Source organism: Anser cygnoides, chromosome 1 (assembly GCF_040182565.1).
Source record: "Anser cygnoides isolate HZ-2024a breed goose chromosome 1, Taihu_goose_T2T_genome, whole genome shotgun sequence".
In the NCBI taxonomy this organism is placed as follows: Eukaryota; Metazoa; Chordata; class Aves; order Anseriformes; family Anatidae; genus Anser; species Anser cygnoides.
The window spans coordinates 76,084,303-76,099,466 of NC_089873.1; the positions used below are offsets into that span (position 1 = coordinate 76,084,303).

Below are 15,164 nucleotides of genomic sequence, written 5' to 3' on the forward strand. Positions count from 1 at the left end.
TTCTTGAACCTTCCATTCAGGAAATAGCACCTATGTACACCTGAAGTTTTACTGAGCACCTGTTTACATTTCAGAAGGTGTAACCTCTTCTCTGTAGAGAAGACTGACTGTAGAAGGTTAGATGAGGTCGGTGCCAGTGGCATGTAGTGGGTGCCTTGGGAAGCGTGTAGAAACAAGACAATACATAGTGATAGTGATGCTTCTTTCAGCTGTCAACAATCTGTATCTTTGGTCTATGATGTAAGAAACTAAATTCTTTCCTCCTCATTTTGAACACTCAATTTACTGCATTGGCAACAACTGAACACCAAACTATTGTTCATACAGATGTAAATGATGCAGAACAGAAAAGAGGTCTTGTAATTAGTTCCACAAAGACGATCAGTAATGCTTTTAGTAGTAGCAGCTAATTATGACCCCATTAGAGAAGTGCAGACTGTATTTTTATTTTGCATTTGACTTTGAAACTTGCTGCTTTATTATCTAGTTAGTAATGTACAAGGTCTTTTTGCCGTTCTTCACTTTTGTAAATGTAAGTAGCTCAATATCAAACAACTACCACCTTTCTGTTCACCTTTTTCACAGATGAATATTCAAATCTACCTGTCCAAGCCTGAATCCCTTTGGAGGACACACTGGTAAACCCCTACTGTTTATTTTGGTTGTCAGTAACTATTTTATTAAATGATCATTTCCTTATTTCATGGCAGTTTATTCAATTTTTTTTACTAGCAAAAATTTTTTGAAAATCCAAGTCATCTGTTACCTTAGCTAGGTCATCTTTCTGCATGACTCATGAAGTCTTTAATCCCACAAGGTGAGCAACCAGCAACCATATTAATTGTGAAGTAGTTGTGTATTGTGATATAGATATTTCTAGAAATCCTAAGCAGAGCACACAAAATTGATTGCACTGCCATAGATTAAACACTATCACGTGGAAAACGTAGGTGGGTTTTGCAGTGGGATGCTGCTTCTACATGCAACTTTGCAAGTCTCTTGCATTGCTGATACAAACAGGTTTACCTAAGCAAAAGTGAATATTGACTATGCAGCAGGCTTGTCTGTAAGTTTCAGTATTGTAACTTTTTGGTTTTGTACTGGGCAATGCAGTTGAAGGACTACTCTCAAGAAACCTTGCCTGTGTGGTGAACTGATTATGTTTCTTGTTATCAGTACAAACAATGCATTAGTACTAAATAAAAGTGTATTATTGATATGCTGAACTGGTTTCAACTGGTTTTTAATGTAGTTCAACATTCCTAAGCTTCAGTTCCATATTGTGGAAGTAGGCATTTGGATGCTTGCTCTCTCTACTCCAGAGAGGAGATTTTCTGGATGGATTGTCTGTACTGGAGAGATACATGTCTGGGACTATGTCGTATGTTTGAGGATATTTGCAGGGGAGAGGGTAGCCTAAAATTTCTAGAGCTGTAGTTGGCATGAAGCAGCATGTTACCATTATGCACAGTGTATGTGAGCAGTGACAAATTTTGCTAAGTGTGACCAAATTTTTCAAAGGATGCAAAGCACAGGCAAGGGGGCATAGGGTATGGAGGGTATTTCCAAATTATTTTGAACAAATCAGCATTCTTTCTCAAGGAGAAAGAGTGACAGTGCAACTTACTGTGGGTAATGGGGTCAGAGAAGGAATATGTGCTTAGACTTATGGTCTTAGACATTTTTTGTTAATGTGTTTTTTGGCAGGGATGGCGTTAATTTTCTTCATAGTAGCTCGTATGGTTCTATGTTTTGGATTTGTGATGAAAATAGTGTTGATAACACACTGTTTCAGTTGTTGCTGAGCAGCGCTTACACAGTGCTTACCAAGGTCTTTTCTGTTTCTCTCACTGCACTGCCAGTGAGGAGGCTAGGGGTGCACAAGAAGCTGGGAGGGGGGCGCAGGCAGAACAGCTGACCCAAACTGACCAAAGGCACAACCTTTACCATATGGCATCATGCTCAGCAATAAAAGCTGGGGGCTATTCACCAGGCCTGCTGTTGCATGGGGACTGGCTGGGCATCGGCTGGTGGTGAGCAATTGTGTTTTTTTGTATTACTTTTCTTTTTTTTTTTTTTGGTAAACTGTCTATCTCAACCCACTAGTTTTCTAGCTTTTGCCCTTCCAATTCTCTTCTCCCGTCCTGCTGGGGATGGGGAGTGATCAAGTGGCTGGGTGGTGCTTAGCTGTCTAGCAGTGTTAAACCACAACAGTGAAGATGAAAATTAGTTGAGGGTTGAGGATGTAAGCAGTGTCTGATGGGGGGAGTCAGTTTTGCTCACAGTGCTGGTCTACTGCTGGTTCTGGTTAAGGACCTGCATTGCACCTAACAGCTGCTCACCAAAGTAGAGGACACTCAGTGCCCAATCTACAGGCACCCTTGAAAAGTAGTTTGTGTTTGTTTGTTTTTAATTCACTCAACATGCGAGAGCAGCCAGTGAATTATGAGCACTGCCTTTTCTCTGGCAGAGATGAACGGCTCAGCCCTTCCTTTTACTGTTACCTACATTCATTGTATATCACCTTTCTCCCACAACCTTGAGGCTGCTCTTAGGGCTGCTTCCAGGATGTGCTTACCTCCCCCAGGTTCTTAAGTATGTGCTAAATGTTTTTCATGCATTTGGTCTAGAACTCATATCCTAGCAATCAGCTGAGCTTGCAGTTTGCAACAGGAGTCTGTCTAGCCTGCACATCCATGTAGCTGAATTGCGAAGTGTGGCCTTAGGATAGAGGCACAGTGTGAGAAACAAACAGTAGAGCGTTTCTGAGCACTGTCAAGGACAGGTACATTTTTACTTCATGGATGGAGATTTGTGTGTTCTCTGTTCAAAGTGGCTCTGAATAACTAGCAGAGTTAGTTTTTACATCCTGACTCAAGGGCAGAGACATGCCATTTCCTGAAATAGGAGGCCAGTGAAAGAACCAGCACCCCACAGTGTTATTTGCGCTTCCCAAGTTGCATGTTGATTTACCAGGGCTGCTGTAGTGGCAGGAGCTAGCTGCCTATGTGTGCCATTGCTTGGGGGGGCAGTAGCGCAGCTAAGGAGAGGACAGGACAGTAAGTCCTTTTCTGGGATTGTGCCAGACAGATCAACTGTCAGGATTGCCTTGTTTTTCTGATGTTAATTGTTCTTGATAATGACAAGATCATACCTCTCCTGCTTTTTTTTTTTTTTTAAATAGTACTTACAAAGCTAAAGTATAGTACTGATAAAGCTGAAGTAATGGACTCTTTCTCCTGTATGGAAATTTCTTGGCAACTCTTTCTCCCTGTGAGGCCTGTGGCTGTAGGCCAGGATGGCAGTCCTCATGCAGTCAGATAGGATTTGGTAAGCGTCTCCGGACAGGAGTGTGCTTAGGGCTCCTATGACTCACAGGCAATGTCTTCCTGAAATGTGAACTTCACTTGCAGAGCGAAGACGTATCTCTTGTTAGGCACTCCTGATCCCAGGTGACTGCCAAGGGGTATGATTACGTTTGCTGGTATGGAATTATGCCTATACAGGCTCAGATATTTTAAGTCTAGTCCCAGTGTTATTTGGCTATATGCATACAGATGGATTTTTGGACTGCTATCCTATAATATAATCAATCCCACTACCTGTGACATAGCGTCAGACTGAACAAAGTTGATCTGGAGTGGAGGCTGCTGGCCTGCTGCAGGAATTGTCAATACCTCAAAAATGAGTGAAATGTTCGTGTGTTCAGCTGCCTGTCAGGATAACAAGTGACTGACTTGTACTGATTACCAAAAGCACTATTGGTTCATGTGCCTCTGATTCGCAGTGCTGAGGGCCTGGTGCAGGGGACAGCAGGCAGTAGGTGTTTCAGCAGTGATCCCCAAACCTATGCCTACCCCAAGACTGCTGGTGGCTTGCAGCAACATGCATTGGGTGGATGTTTTGTGCAGCACGGCCACAACCCTGATGGTAATAGGTTTCATCACCCTGGATTATTTCCTCATTGACAGGTAAGAACGGGGGGCTGCTATGGAAGAGAGTGAAACAAGGTGCTGAAGTTAGATTGTCATGGAAGGCCTTGAACGTGGCTATTTTGGGCCCTAGATAATCTATGGTGCTGCTGTTAGCAGAATGCTAGAGCAGCCACTCTCCAGAGCACCCTCCAAGCTGAAAGAAAATCTAAGAATTATAGGAAATTTGTCCTAACTCTGGTTGTTCCCTACATGGCCAATCATACCTCAGAAGAGTTGGGGAGATGAGGGTGTAACACCTTGAGACCCCCGTGCTCTCTGACAAGTAGGAGTGCTGAGGGGCCAAGCTCTGCCACAAGCCCCCTCCTTGTCCCTGGTCACGTACTTCAGTGCTAATGCTGAGAGGGAACGATGGTTTCACAAGAAATTTTTACAGAGTGCTTGAAACCTACTCGTTGGATAAAGCATGTTATCCAAGTAGGCACGTTATCACCACTTTTGTGGTGGCACTACGCCACTTTTTCCCAAACCAACCACCAGCACAGCTGTTGTCCTTCCACGTTTAATTTATCTTTTGCCCCGAGACGCTGAGGCCCCTCAGGCACCGCCCCGCGGCCCCCGTGCCCGCCATCTCAGGGAGCCCGGCCACTCCTCCTGTACCCACGGCAACCGCCGCCTCCTCTCGCCACGCCGGCGGCCGCAGGCAGGCGGCTCCCCCCGGTCCCGCCCTGCGGGGCGGAGCGGGGCGGCCGGCGGCGGAGTGGGCGGCAGCGGCGGCGGTTCCTCCGTGGCGGCCCTCCCGCCTCGCCTGCCGCCATGTGCGAGCCCAGCAAGCAGGACATCGTCGCCATCTTCAAGCGGCTCCGCTCCGTCCCCACCAACAAGGTGAGGGCGGCGGGAGGACGGGGCGCCGGGGAGCCGGGGGGAGGTGGCGGCCGGGCTCCGCCGTGGCGGTGACACGTCGCACTGCCCGAGGGCGGGGCAGGGACCGGGCGGGACAGGACGGGGCGGGCGGAGAGCCCCGGGACCCCGGCGGAGCTCCGCGGTCCGCCAGCCGGTCCCGGCGGGGCGGCTGGGGCTTTCTGTGGCCGCGGAGGCCTGCTCCTCGTCTCACCGAGCCCCGACACACACACCTACATATATATAATATATATGCACCTCTGTGCTGCGCTAGGTGCTTGGTGGTAGCTCCCAGTGCATGTGAGCCTAGGGAAAACGATTTCATTTAAATAAACGTGCAGTTTAATGTGTGGATTGTAGCGTGTTTAAACGGACGTTTGAATAATTGTCTTGAAAATAGCGTACCTGTAATTCGTCCTCTGGTTTCCTTTGATTAGCATGAGAAACAGCTTTTTGGAGTTCTCATGTCTTTGTGTATTATGTAAGACAGGACTGCCTGACAACGTTTAATGAACACGTTACAATTATTAAATTGGATGTATTTTGTGCACATGAAAGACATTCGTAGTCCTTAAGCTACCCAGTATTGTTTAAACGTTTGTAAAGCTTACTAGTTCTGATAACTTGCACCCTGAGACTGTAGTGTATAGACTCTTTTAGTTTGCACAGATCTGTTCCTCTGAAACAGGTAGTTTTTGGTTCCTGCTCTCTGGTTCTCTCTCTTCTCTTGTTGATGATAGCATTTGTGTCTCTGCTTGGAGACCCAAATCAAGGATCTGAACTGTCTGAAAACCAAGTGTTTGCTGTGGTGGTGGTTTATTAGTTCTGCAGTTTTGTTATTACAGTGTGAATTGTGGGGTTTGTGTGTCTGTTGGGAGGTGCTGTGGTCATGTTCCCCCCCCCAGCAGAATATACTATAGTACATCTTGCTCAAGTCATTTTAAGTTTACAATGCTTCCAGTCCAGCTTCCAGTCCAGTTTCCTTCTGTTGGCAAGTGCTTCTGTTCCCTCCCTTACACTGGTATTGCTGATGATGTGGCCGTGATGTGAGTTGGACCTACCTTTGCTCTGAGTCAAAGCGTTGGTTTCCAGTAGGATCAACAAGCCTGATTATTACTCCTGATATGCTTTCTTTTCCTGCATCAGCATACAGCGGTTGGAAAGGAAGACAGTGGCTGCTCAGATGAAGGTTACCTTTGACCAGTCGCAAAACCGCCACCTGAGTAGTAGCGGGTCCAGCATTCAGGCGGCTGTGTGCTGGTCTTGCACAACAGGGATAGTGAACGTGGAGATGTGGAGCTACCCGTGGCAGCAGCAACACTGCGTGCCAGGTTAAAAGTGCCTTTGTAACCCTGACCTCAGTGACAGGTGATTGCTGAGCCCCTCCAGCTCTTTGGAAGTGTCAAAGCTAGCATTTCCAGAGGCTGTATATTACTCTGTTGCTATATCCAACAACGTGTACTATGAACTTATTTACCAACAGGCATAAAGGATCTGTTAACTTCAGCCTCTCATACAAGATGAATCCTGTTTGTTTTAATGGCGTCTTGCTGTGGACCCAAGTCTTTGTGTTTATTCTGGTAAAAAATCTCGATTGCAACTTTTACTCTTTTTTTTCTCCAAAGTGACTGTTCCTGAATCTAGACCGTCCTGAAATGCTTGAACACTAAATGAGCAAAAATAATACAAGTGTAGTTAAAAAGCAATAGATTATTTCAGTGTATCCTTCAAATTAGTTTTTATAACGACTTTAATATCTTAGTTGTACCTTACTCAATCCAATAAACACAGTCTCCATATTTAAAATGGAAATAATTTCATAGGTAGGCTCTGAAATCCCTTTTAATTTTGTTTTCATTTCTTGTTACAATTTATGTGGTGGAAAGCACTCTAAAATTGAGGAAGCCAAGCAACATGAGTGTAAGTTGACTTATACTCATTTGTTTCAGTAAGGTAACTTGATAAAATGTTCCTAATTCTGTCGCATAACATGATGGAAATGACAGTTCTTATGTTACTTTCACAAGAAAATTAGTTGTCTTTCTGACTTGCGTCACATATGCTGCTTTGTGGCAGCTAGCTTCCAAGGTGATGCAATTAACTTTCAAGAGGCTGAAATTAAGAAGCCCTTACATTTGTTCCAGGAAAGGGATGTTAATAACAGAACCTTTTTAACCATGGAATTTTTTAACCACCTGGTAATGCTTAAGATTCTCTTTTCCCATTTCTGCTCTGAGGAATTTCAATGAAATTTACAGCTCTAAGTCTGCTCTTCTCTCCTGTGTTAGAAGCAGGACCAAGGCTGTTGTCTTGGCTTTGATCTCCAACAGAATCTTGTCTTATTTTGTTGTCTTCATACTGCTTTTAGCCTAGTAAGAAACTGTTTGAAAACAGCCAATTTAAAGTGAAGATGAGGTAATTTATTTATTGATTTATTGGAATTAGTTCAAAGAATGGAGGGAATTGAGGAAAAGCGGATGAATTCTGACTACTTAAGGCTGTATGTTTTCTTGTGATATGGCATACATGAAGAGTTACTCATTCTTTTTCCCTAACTCCCTGCGTATAATTCTCCTACCTGTGCTTACTTCAGGGACTCTCTCCAGTCCTTCCTTCTGTCCCTCATTCTGTGTGGATTTTCTCTTATTTCTTCTTTCTGCTGCATGTCAGTGAATGACCCTGGTTTTGCACATACAGTAGTGGGATACATACATGCTTTCCAGACTCCTTTCCTTCCAGTAGTGCTCTGTTAAGCCTCCATAGAAAGAGTGGACTTACACATGCAGAAACTGTGACCTCCATGCTTTCCATGTGTGTTGCAGGTTATTGGCCTAACTGAAGCCCAGACTTAAAATTCATATTGAGGATGAGCCGGTGTTGAATCTGATGGTGAACTTGTGCCTGATAAATGCGCGCTGTGTAAGATACACAGACCCACAGTAAAGCTAGGAGTTTAGCCTCAAACTGCTCTTGGGCATCTACTTGAAATTAATTTGGTTGGTGATAGGTTAGCTGACTTGAATGTAAACTCAGGGCTTGTTTGATTAGGTGTGTAGACAATTCTCGATTATTACTCCTGATATGCTTTCTTTTCCTGCATCAGCATACAGCGGTTGGAAAGGAAGACAGTGGCTGCTCAGATGAAGGTTACCTTTGACCAGTCGCAAATAAGACAAAAATCTCTAGTTATATCAGTGTAGTTTCTAGCATGGAGACTTCTTAGTGTTTTTGTTTGTTTGTTTTTTCTTCCCAGCCTGTCAAGGAAGTGAAAACATTTCTTAAAAGCTTTTGTATATCAGTAGTGTTGGAAGTACTGTGTTAAATGTGTACTTGAACTAGATTGATGTGGGTTCTCTGCCCTACTGTTTCTCAACCTGTGATCCATGTGTAAACTGATTATGGACTGAAACTAGGAGTTTATGTTGTCCTGTCTAGTTTGGGTGAAGGCGTATGAGTTTGGGCAGATTGTGCAACTACTCTTTATAAAATTAGGGTTATGTGAAGTTGTCGTGTAATCCGAGCGGGAAGGATGAAATCCATGCTATAAGGATGAATTCATTAAGTTCTGATCACTACAAGGATGTTCGAATGACCTGTAATAACAAATGGTTACGCATAAGCCACATTAATGATTTTTATTTTCTTAAAGGTATGTTTTGACTGCGGATCAAAAAATCCTAGCTGGGCAAGCATAACATATGGAGTTTTTCTTTGTATTGATTGTTCGGGGACCCATCGATCCCTTGGTGTTCACTTGAGTTTCATTCGGTAAGTAGTTTGTATATTTTTTACATTAAAAATGGTATTTTTTTCAACTTCTGATGTTTTTTATTTTGTTCAGATGGCTGTTCAGAGAGGAAGACTCATTCTTTTCTTAATTTCTGATTGAAAAATTTTTAATGTTTGTAAAAGCTTTGATTTATCTGATAGCTACTTGGGAATGAGGTAAATACGTAGGGTTCGGTAGAATTTGTACCTTGCGCCCATTCCCATTACCTGCTTCTAGTGTTTGTTAGTAGCGCATATTTGTTGGCAGATTTATTTGTACATTGAAGATGATGGCTTCTATAGATAGCTTCTATAGGTAGGTCAGTGATACAAGGAAGACTAACAGAATTGTGGGCCCTCTCCAGAAGGAAACAGGAGACCTGGTCACCCAGGATATAGAGAAGGCAGAGGTTCTCGATGACTTTTTGGCCTCAGTCTTCTCTGGCAAGGGCTCCAACCACATAGCCCAGGCCCCAGAAGGCAAAGGCAGGGACTGGGATAATGAAGAGCCACCCGTTGTAGAAGAAGATCAGGTTCAAGACCAGCTGAGGAAGCTGAAGGTGCACAAGTCCATGGGACTTGCTGAGATACGTCCATGGGTCCTGAGGGAATTGACGGATGTAGTTGGTAAGCCACAATCCATCGTATTTGAGAAGTTGTGGCAGTCCAGTGAACTGGAAGAAGGGAAATACAACCCATGTTTTTAAAAAGGGGAAAAAAGGAAGACCCAGGGAACTGCAGGCCAGTCAGTCTCATCTCTGTGCCTGGCAAGATCATGGAGCAGATCCTCCTGGAAACTATGCAAAGGCACATGGAAAACAAGGAGGTGATTGGTGACAGCCAACACAGCTTCACTAAGGGCCAATTGCGCCTGACAAATGTGGTGGCCTTCTCTGGTGGAGTTACAGCATTGGATAGGGGAAGAATAACTGACATCATCTGCCTGGGCTTGTGCAAAGCATTTGACGCTGTCCCCCATGATATCCTTGTCTCTGAATTGAAAAGACATGGATTTGATGAATGGGCCCACACGGTGGGTAAGGCATTGGATGGTTGCACTCAGAGAGTTGTAGTCAACAGCTCACTGTCCAAGCAGAGGTCGGTGATGAGTGGCGTTCCTCAGGGGGTAAGTATTGGGACCAGTGCCGTTTAACATTTTTGTTGGTGACATGGAGAGTGGGATTGAGGGTACCCTTGGCGGGTCTGCTGATGACACCAAGCTGCATGGTGCGGTCAACAGGCTTGGAGGGAAGGGATGCCATCCAGGGGGACCTGGGCAGGCCTGAGAGGTAGGCCTGTGCGCACCTCGTGAAGTTCAACAAGGCCAAGCATGAGGTCCTGCACCTCTGTTGGGGCAATCCCCAGCACAGATACAGGCTGGGCGGAGAATGGATTGAGAGCAGCCCTGAGGAGAAGGACCTGGGGGTGTTGGTTGATGAGAAGCTTAACGTGAGCCAGCAATGTGCTCTTGCAGCCCAAAAAGCCACCCATATCCTGGGCTGCATCAAAAGGAGCATGGCCAGGAGGGTGAGGGAGGTGATTGTCGCTCCCTGCTCTCATGAGACCCCACCTGGAGCACTGCATTCAGCTCTGGGGCCCCAGCACAAGAAGGACATGGACCTGTTGGAGCGAGCCCAGAGAAGGGCAACAAGGATGATTCAAGGGCTGGAGCACCTCTCCTGTGAAGATGGGTCAAGGGAGTTGGGGATGTTCAGCCTCGAGAAGAGAAGGCTCTGGGGAGACCTTATAGCAGCCTTCCAGTGCCTAAAGGGGACCTATGGGAAAGCTGGAGAGCAAGTTGTTAGGGAGTGTAGTGATAGGACAAGGAGTAATGGCTTTAAACTGAAAGAGGGTAGATTTAGCTTAGTTATTAGGAAGAAATTCTTCACTCAGAGGGTGGTGAGGCACTGGCACAGGCTGCCCAGAGAAGCTGTGGATGCCCCATCCCAGGAGGTATTCAGGGCCAGGCTGGATGGGGCTTTGGGCAACCTCGTCTGGTGGGAGGTGTCCCTGCCCATGGCAGGGGGGTTGGAACTGGGTGATGTGTAAAGTCCCTTCCAACCCAAACCATTCTGTGAGTCTGTGATGAAAACAAAGAAGTGAGTAAGCATGTTGAAGCATTTTATCATTTTTCCAGTCAAGACTGAGGCAAGTACCGCTTTATTATCTTCAGCAGTGCTACAGTATGTTGATCATAATGATAATCTGACAGCCTAGCAAGCCAGTTTGGAGACCTAAATTTTTTTTTTTTTTGCCAACTTTGCTTCCTGAAGTAGTTCATTATGTTGCCACCACGGTGTCAGTACTGGGGTAGGAAGTGAGAGGTTTTGTGTAAAGGACTATACTCCCCTTTGGTGGCAGCACTTGGATAGGCTCAGTCAGTTGGTGCAGTTTTAGTGAGCTTCTCATATTTCAGATGAGTAACCCAATTTATATCCTATAGGTGTTTTTGGCCTATTAAATAGAACCTTCCATTTCAAATATATAACTATTTGAAGTGTGTGAAAGCAATGCATCTAAGAACGGACTGCACATAAAAGCAGCTGTTTTCCATCAACTAAAATCTGTATTTTTCCTCTGTTGCTTTGTCACCGTATAAAAGAATGTTACGAGGGGTCTTTCAGGAATGCATTCCTGATGATCACAGTATTATGACTGTTAGAATTCTCCTCATACTCAATGCTCCCTCCACCACCCCCAGATAATTTGGGAAAGAAACTCTTTACACAAACGAGGTAGATTTTAAATGTCTGTGAAAGTAACATTAAAAATGTTTCTTTCTCTTCAGATCTACAGAACTGGATTCCAATTGGTCTTGGTTTCAACTGAGATGCATGCAAGTTGGAGGAAATGCAAATGCTGTATGTACTCTTGAGTGTTTGCCTTGCACATTGAAGCTTGTTAGGTTTGGAAGCTATTGTCTTTCCTTAGCGGCTCTCATCTTTTAGAATATTTTTGTTTTTCCAGTCTGTTTCTCTCCTTTTTCTTGTTTTTAAGAATTCTTTTGAGTGCTGATTTCACTTTCCATGCTTCTTGCAACTTTTCCATGCTGGTATAATCTGCAAAAGTATTTTTTTTTTTCCCTTAGAAGTCATTAAAAATCACTGAAAAGACTAGACCAGATTCCTTGAAAATGCATCTAATTTAACAGCAAAACATTGATAACTGATGAAAGATGGCTTTCCATCTGCTTCTAAACCTAGTTAACAAGTGTTTTCCTGTGACCATATTTCTGTATGTGGTTTATGAAAATGTCTTGCCAAAGGTCATGTCACTGCTGAAGTCAAGATATGACTTAGGCCTTAGGTACAGTTGAAGTCAAGATAAGACATGCTACACTGTCAGAGAGAGGAAATAGCAGTGTTTTTGTTTTGGCCAGTTGATATAATCTGTTACTTTTGATTTAATTCTTTTATATACTTACAGATAAGCTTGTTTCATAATATATATTTTTTAAACTAAGGTTTTATGTTGACTGCTGTATTGTCCTCAATTTCTTTTTAAAAAGATGATACTTTCTTCAGTCAACTCCTCTGGAATCTTGCCTCTTTTCTCATATTTTTTTCAAAGATCAACCACTGGTAGTTGAGATTGCTTCCCTAAGCTGAACTACTCAGTGTCGAAACATGTAACTTTCATAAGACACTTCTACTTTTCTTCCAGTTCCCTGGAAACTTACCCCTTATCTTTCTTCATTTGTGTTTAGTCCGTAAACATTGTTTAAGAAACTTTAAGTCTTGAGCTTATTTGTGTTCCCTCTCAACCAAACTTTCATTCCATTTACAATTATGAGCTTTCTTAATCTGCTTTGCTTGAGTCTTGTCATTGTAATATTCTCCTAAATCTTACTATCTCTGAATTTAATATTTTAAATATTTATAAATATTTCAGTATTAGAATATTTTAAATATTTCCATACAAAGAATGAATTGAGTGAGGATCATTATTATTAATCTTCCCATTCTGCATTTTCCAGTCAAACCATCTTCTTTGAATTAGGCATTCAGCGTGTCACTGTCTCTGGTTTGCAGATCTGAGCAGTTGTGTAACTTCAGAAATAAAGTGGTGTTTTTACCCTATTTTTTCTGCCTATCCTTTCTAAGTTGTATCTTTCTGTATACTGCAGTTATATGAATTTACTCATCACGTTTCTCTTACGCCTCCTAACAGATAAAGATCATAGTTTTAACTAATCAGAAGGGGGAGATTCTGCATGAAAAATACTTTCCTTTTTTAGCTAGAGATTTTAAGGCAATTGGAAGGAAGGGATCGCAAGTTTTGAAAAGTACTTCAGATAATTTCAGAAAGCATATTCACAGAAGATTAACAGAAAACATTTATTATTTAATTTAATGGATTTTTGTCTTTCTGCTTGGATGTCACTGTTTCCTATCATGCATTGTACCAATAGGTCTAATATACCCACATCTCATACACCTGAAATTCATAATGACCTCTTTTGGATTACCTAGCAGGATAAATGGCTGAAACTTTAAAGACCATTTTAGTAAACTGCCTCAACATTTAAAAAGTGAAAGTAAAAAATCTTCCCTCTAATTGCATGAAAAAACAATTTCCTTTTTGTTCCAATAACATGCTGAATTCTATTTTTACCAACTACTGCTTAGAAATACTCTCAGACTAACATTTAGTATTTCTATTCTGTAATTTCCTGGTGATACTGAATCTTGAATCAGTTATGAGCTTTATAGCTGTGTATGAGATTGCTAGAAAATTTGGTGATCTGAGTTTCTTTTGTTTTCAGAATAAACTCCTACAATTATTGGAATTAGGGTTTACAAAGAAAAGCTCTGAATGTCAACTCCATAGGTGTATGTATAGATATATATATATATATGTATGTATATACACACCTAAATGCAAATATACACAGTCCTTTTGACACTTGTGATGTTTATAACCGTTTTTGTTGCAATCACAGAAATGTATTGTGGCTTAACTTTTATATGAAGTCCGGTACTTGTATATTAGATTTACATTTGAGATTATAGTTTCAGTTGTCAGGATTTGCTGACCCTATCAGAAACTTGTTTACTATGTTTTACTGTAATATATTAAGTTCTTCTGTGCAAGAACATATGACATCATTTGCTAGTTAATTCTAGGTACTAAAAAAATGCCCAGCTTTTCCATTTCTTAATCTTTCAAACAAAGTTTTTATTTGTATGTGAATAGACATATAAAGTGTGTGTGTGTGAATATATATATTTATATATAAGTACATATATATGTGGATACACACTTTAAAGAAGACCATTTTTATATAGCCATTTTGATGCTATTGAGCATACATTGTTCCTTCTAGCAAGCTTGAGATGAAAGCAAGTGATACCTTTTAGAATATCAGAAATGTCCTTTGAAGCACAGGTGTTGGCAGTTAGCTAACTCTTCCTTGCCTTGTTAGATTCAAAACTAGGAATCTTTGTATATGGTTGGAAGCTTGTATCTCTATGTGCTTTTAAAACATACCACTAATCTATTTTTTTAATTTATTGATGTTGTTTTATGTGTACATATGTTGCCATAAGGGAGTTTTCTTCTTATTTTGGAAATTTACACAGACTTCATAATTTAAAATATTTAGATACAGGAGGAGAGTATTTTGCTGCATTGCGATATATTTTTATGTTAAGTTGCATTAGTTTTTAAATGTGTTTCTCATTGCATCTTGTGTTCTTCATAGTCTGCTTTTTTCCATCAACATGGATGCACAACAAGTGATACCAATGCAAAGTATAACAGTCGTGCTGCTCAGCTTTACAAAGAGAAGATTAAATCTCTTGCAACACAAGCAACAAGAAAGCATGGTACTGATGTGAGTAATGTGTGTCTTACGTAATTTAGATTTCTCAAAAACTTTCTATTCTTTACAATCCAGAGCCATTTTAAGTTTCTAATTAATAATGTGAAAGATTATCTGCCTGTTGGAGGTACTGGTACATGTTGCAGTGAGGTTACAAGCTGTGGAGTAAACTATTTGCAACTTTTTTGTTGTTTTTTGAAAAAAAATATTGAGGGTAGAGCTGAACGTCATATTTTGGGATCACTTTTGGGTTACTCAAAACACCATTTGCAGCATTTTCAATAACTTACAGGAATCCTAGGCAGAAACTTCAGGTATTCTTCAAAAAGGAAACTACTTTGTTTCTCAAGCGTGCTGAAAAATTGTGTTTGTGCTACTGTATAACAAAAACACCAGCACTTCTCCGTGAATTATATATTGTATTTATTTTTGCTTTTCTATAACTGAATTATTACTGAGAAGTGCAGCATGTGAAAATGTAAAAGTGCCAATAGAGTTAACTGCAAAATAGTTGAGATTTAAGTGGGTTTTGATTTGAACAGATAAATGTTTTTTTTCCTTTTTTTCTACCAAAAATATATTTGAAAAATTAGCAACTTATATATATATATATATATATGTCCTGAACATATATATGTCCTGTTCTGTTAAAAACGCTGATGCAGTGCAGGCGTGCTGTCAAAGCTTTGAAGTTAGGTTGCTGACAGGAAGAAGTTGTTAGCAAAGTACACGTTATTTAG

At 41.7% G+C, this 15,164-nt stretch overlaps 1 protein-coding gene across 2 annotated transcripts in view; it reads left to right on the forward strand.

Moving 5' to 3' along the window:
- Positions 1-4,649: 4,649 nt before the first annotated feature.
- The window catches only part of ARFGAP3 (ADP ribosylation factor GTPase activating protein 3), a 33,415-nt gene continuing 22,900 nt past the window's right edge, over positions 4,650-15,164 (forward strand). The window contains exons 1-4 of one of the 2 annotated variants that reach the window (XM_048050123.2): positions 4,650-4,817; positions 8,482-8,600; positions 11,389-11,461; positions 14,305-14,436. In XM_048050123.2, coding sequence (XP_047906080.1) covers positions 4,749-4,817; positions 8,482-8,600; positions 11,389-11,461; positions 14,305-14,436 — 393 coding nt within the window. In that variant the 5' untranslated portion in view covers positions 4,650-4,748. The remainder of the gene's footprint in view (positions 4,818-8,481; positions 8,601-11,388; positions 11,462-14,304; positions 14,437-15,164) is intronic. The other variant, XM_048050124.2, reaches the window with a different exon arrangement.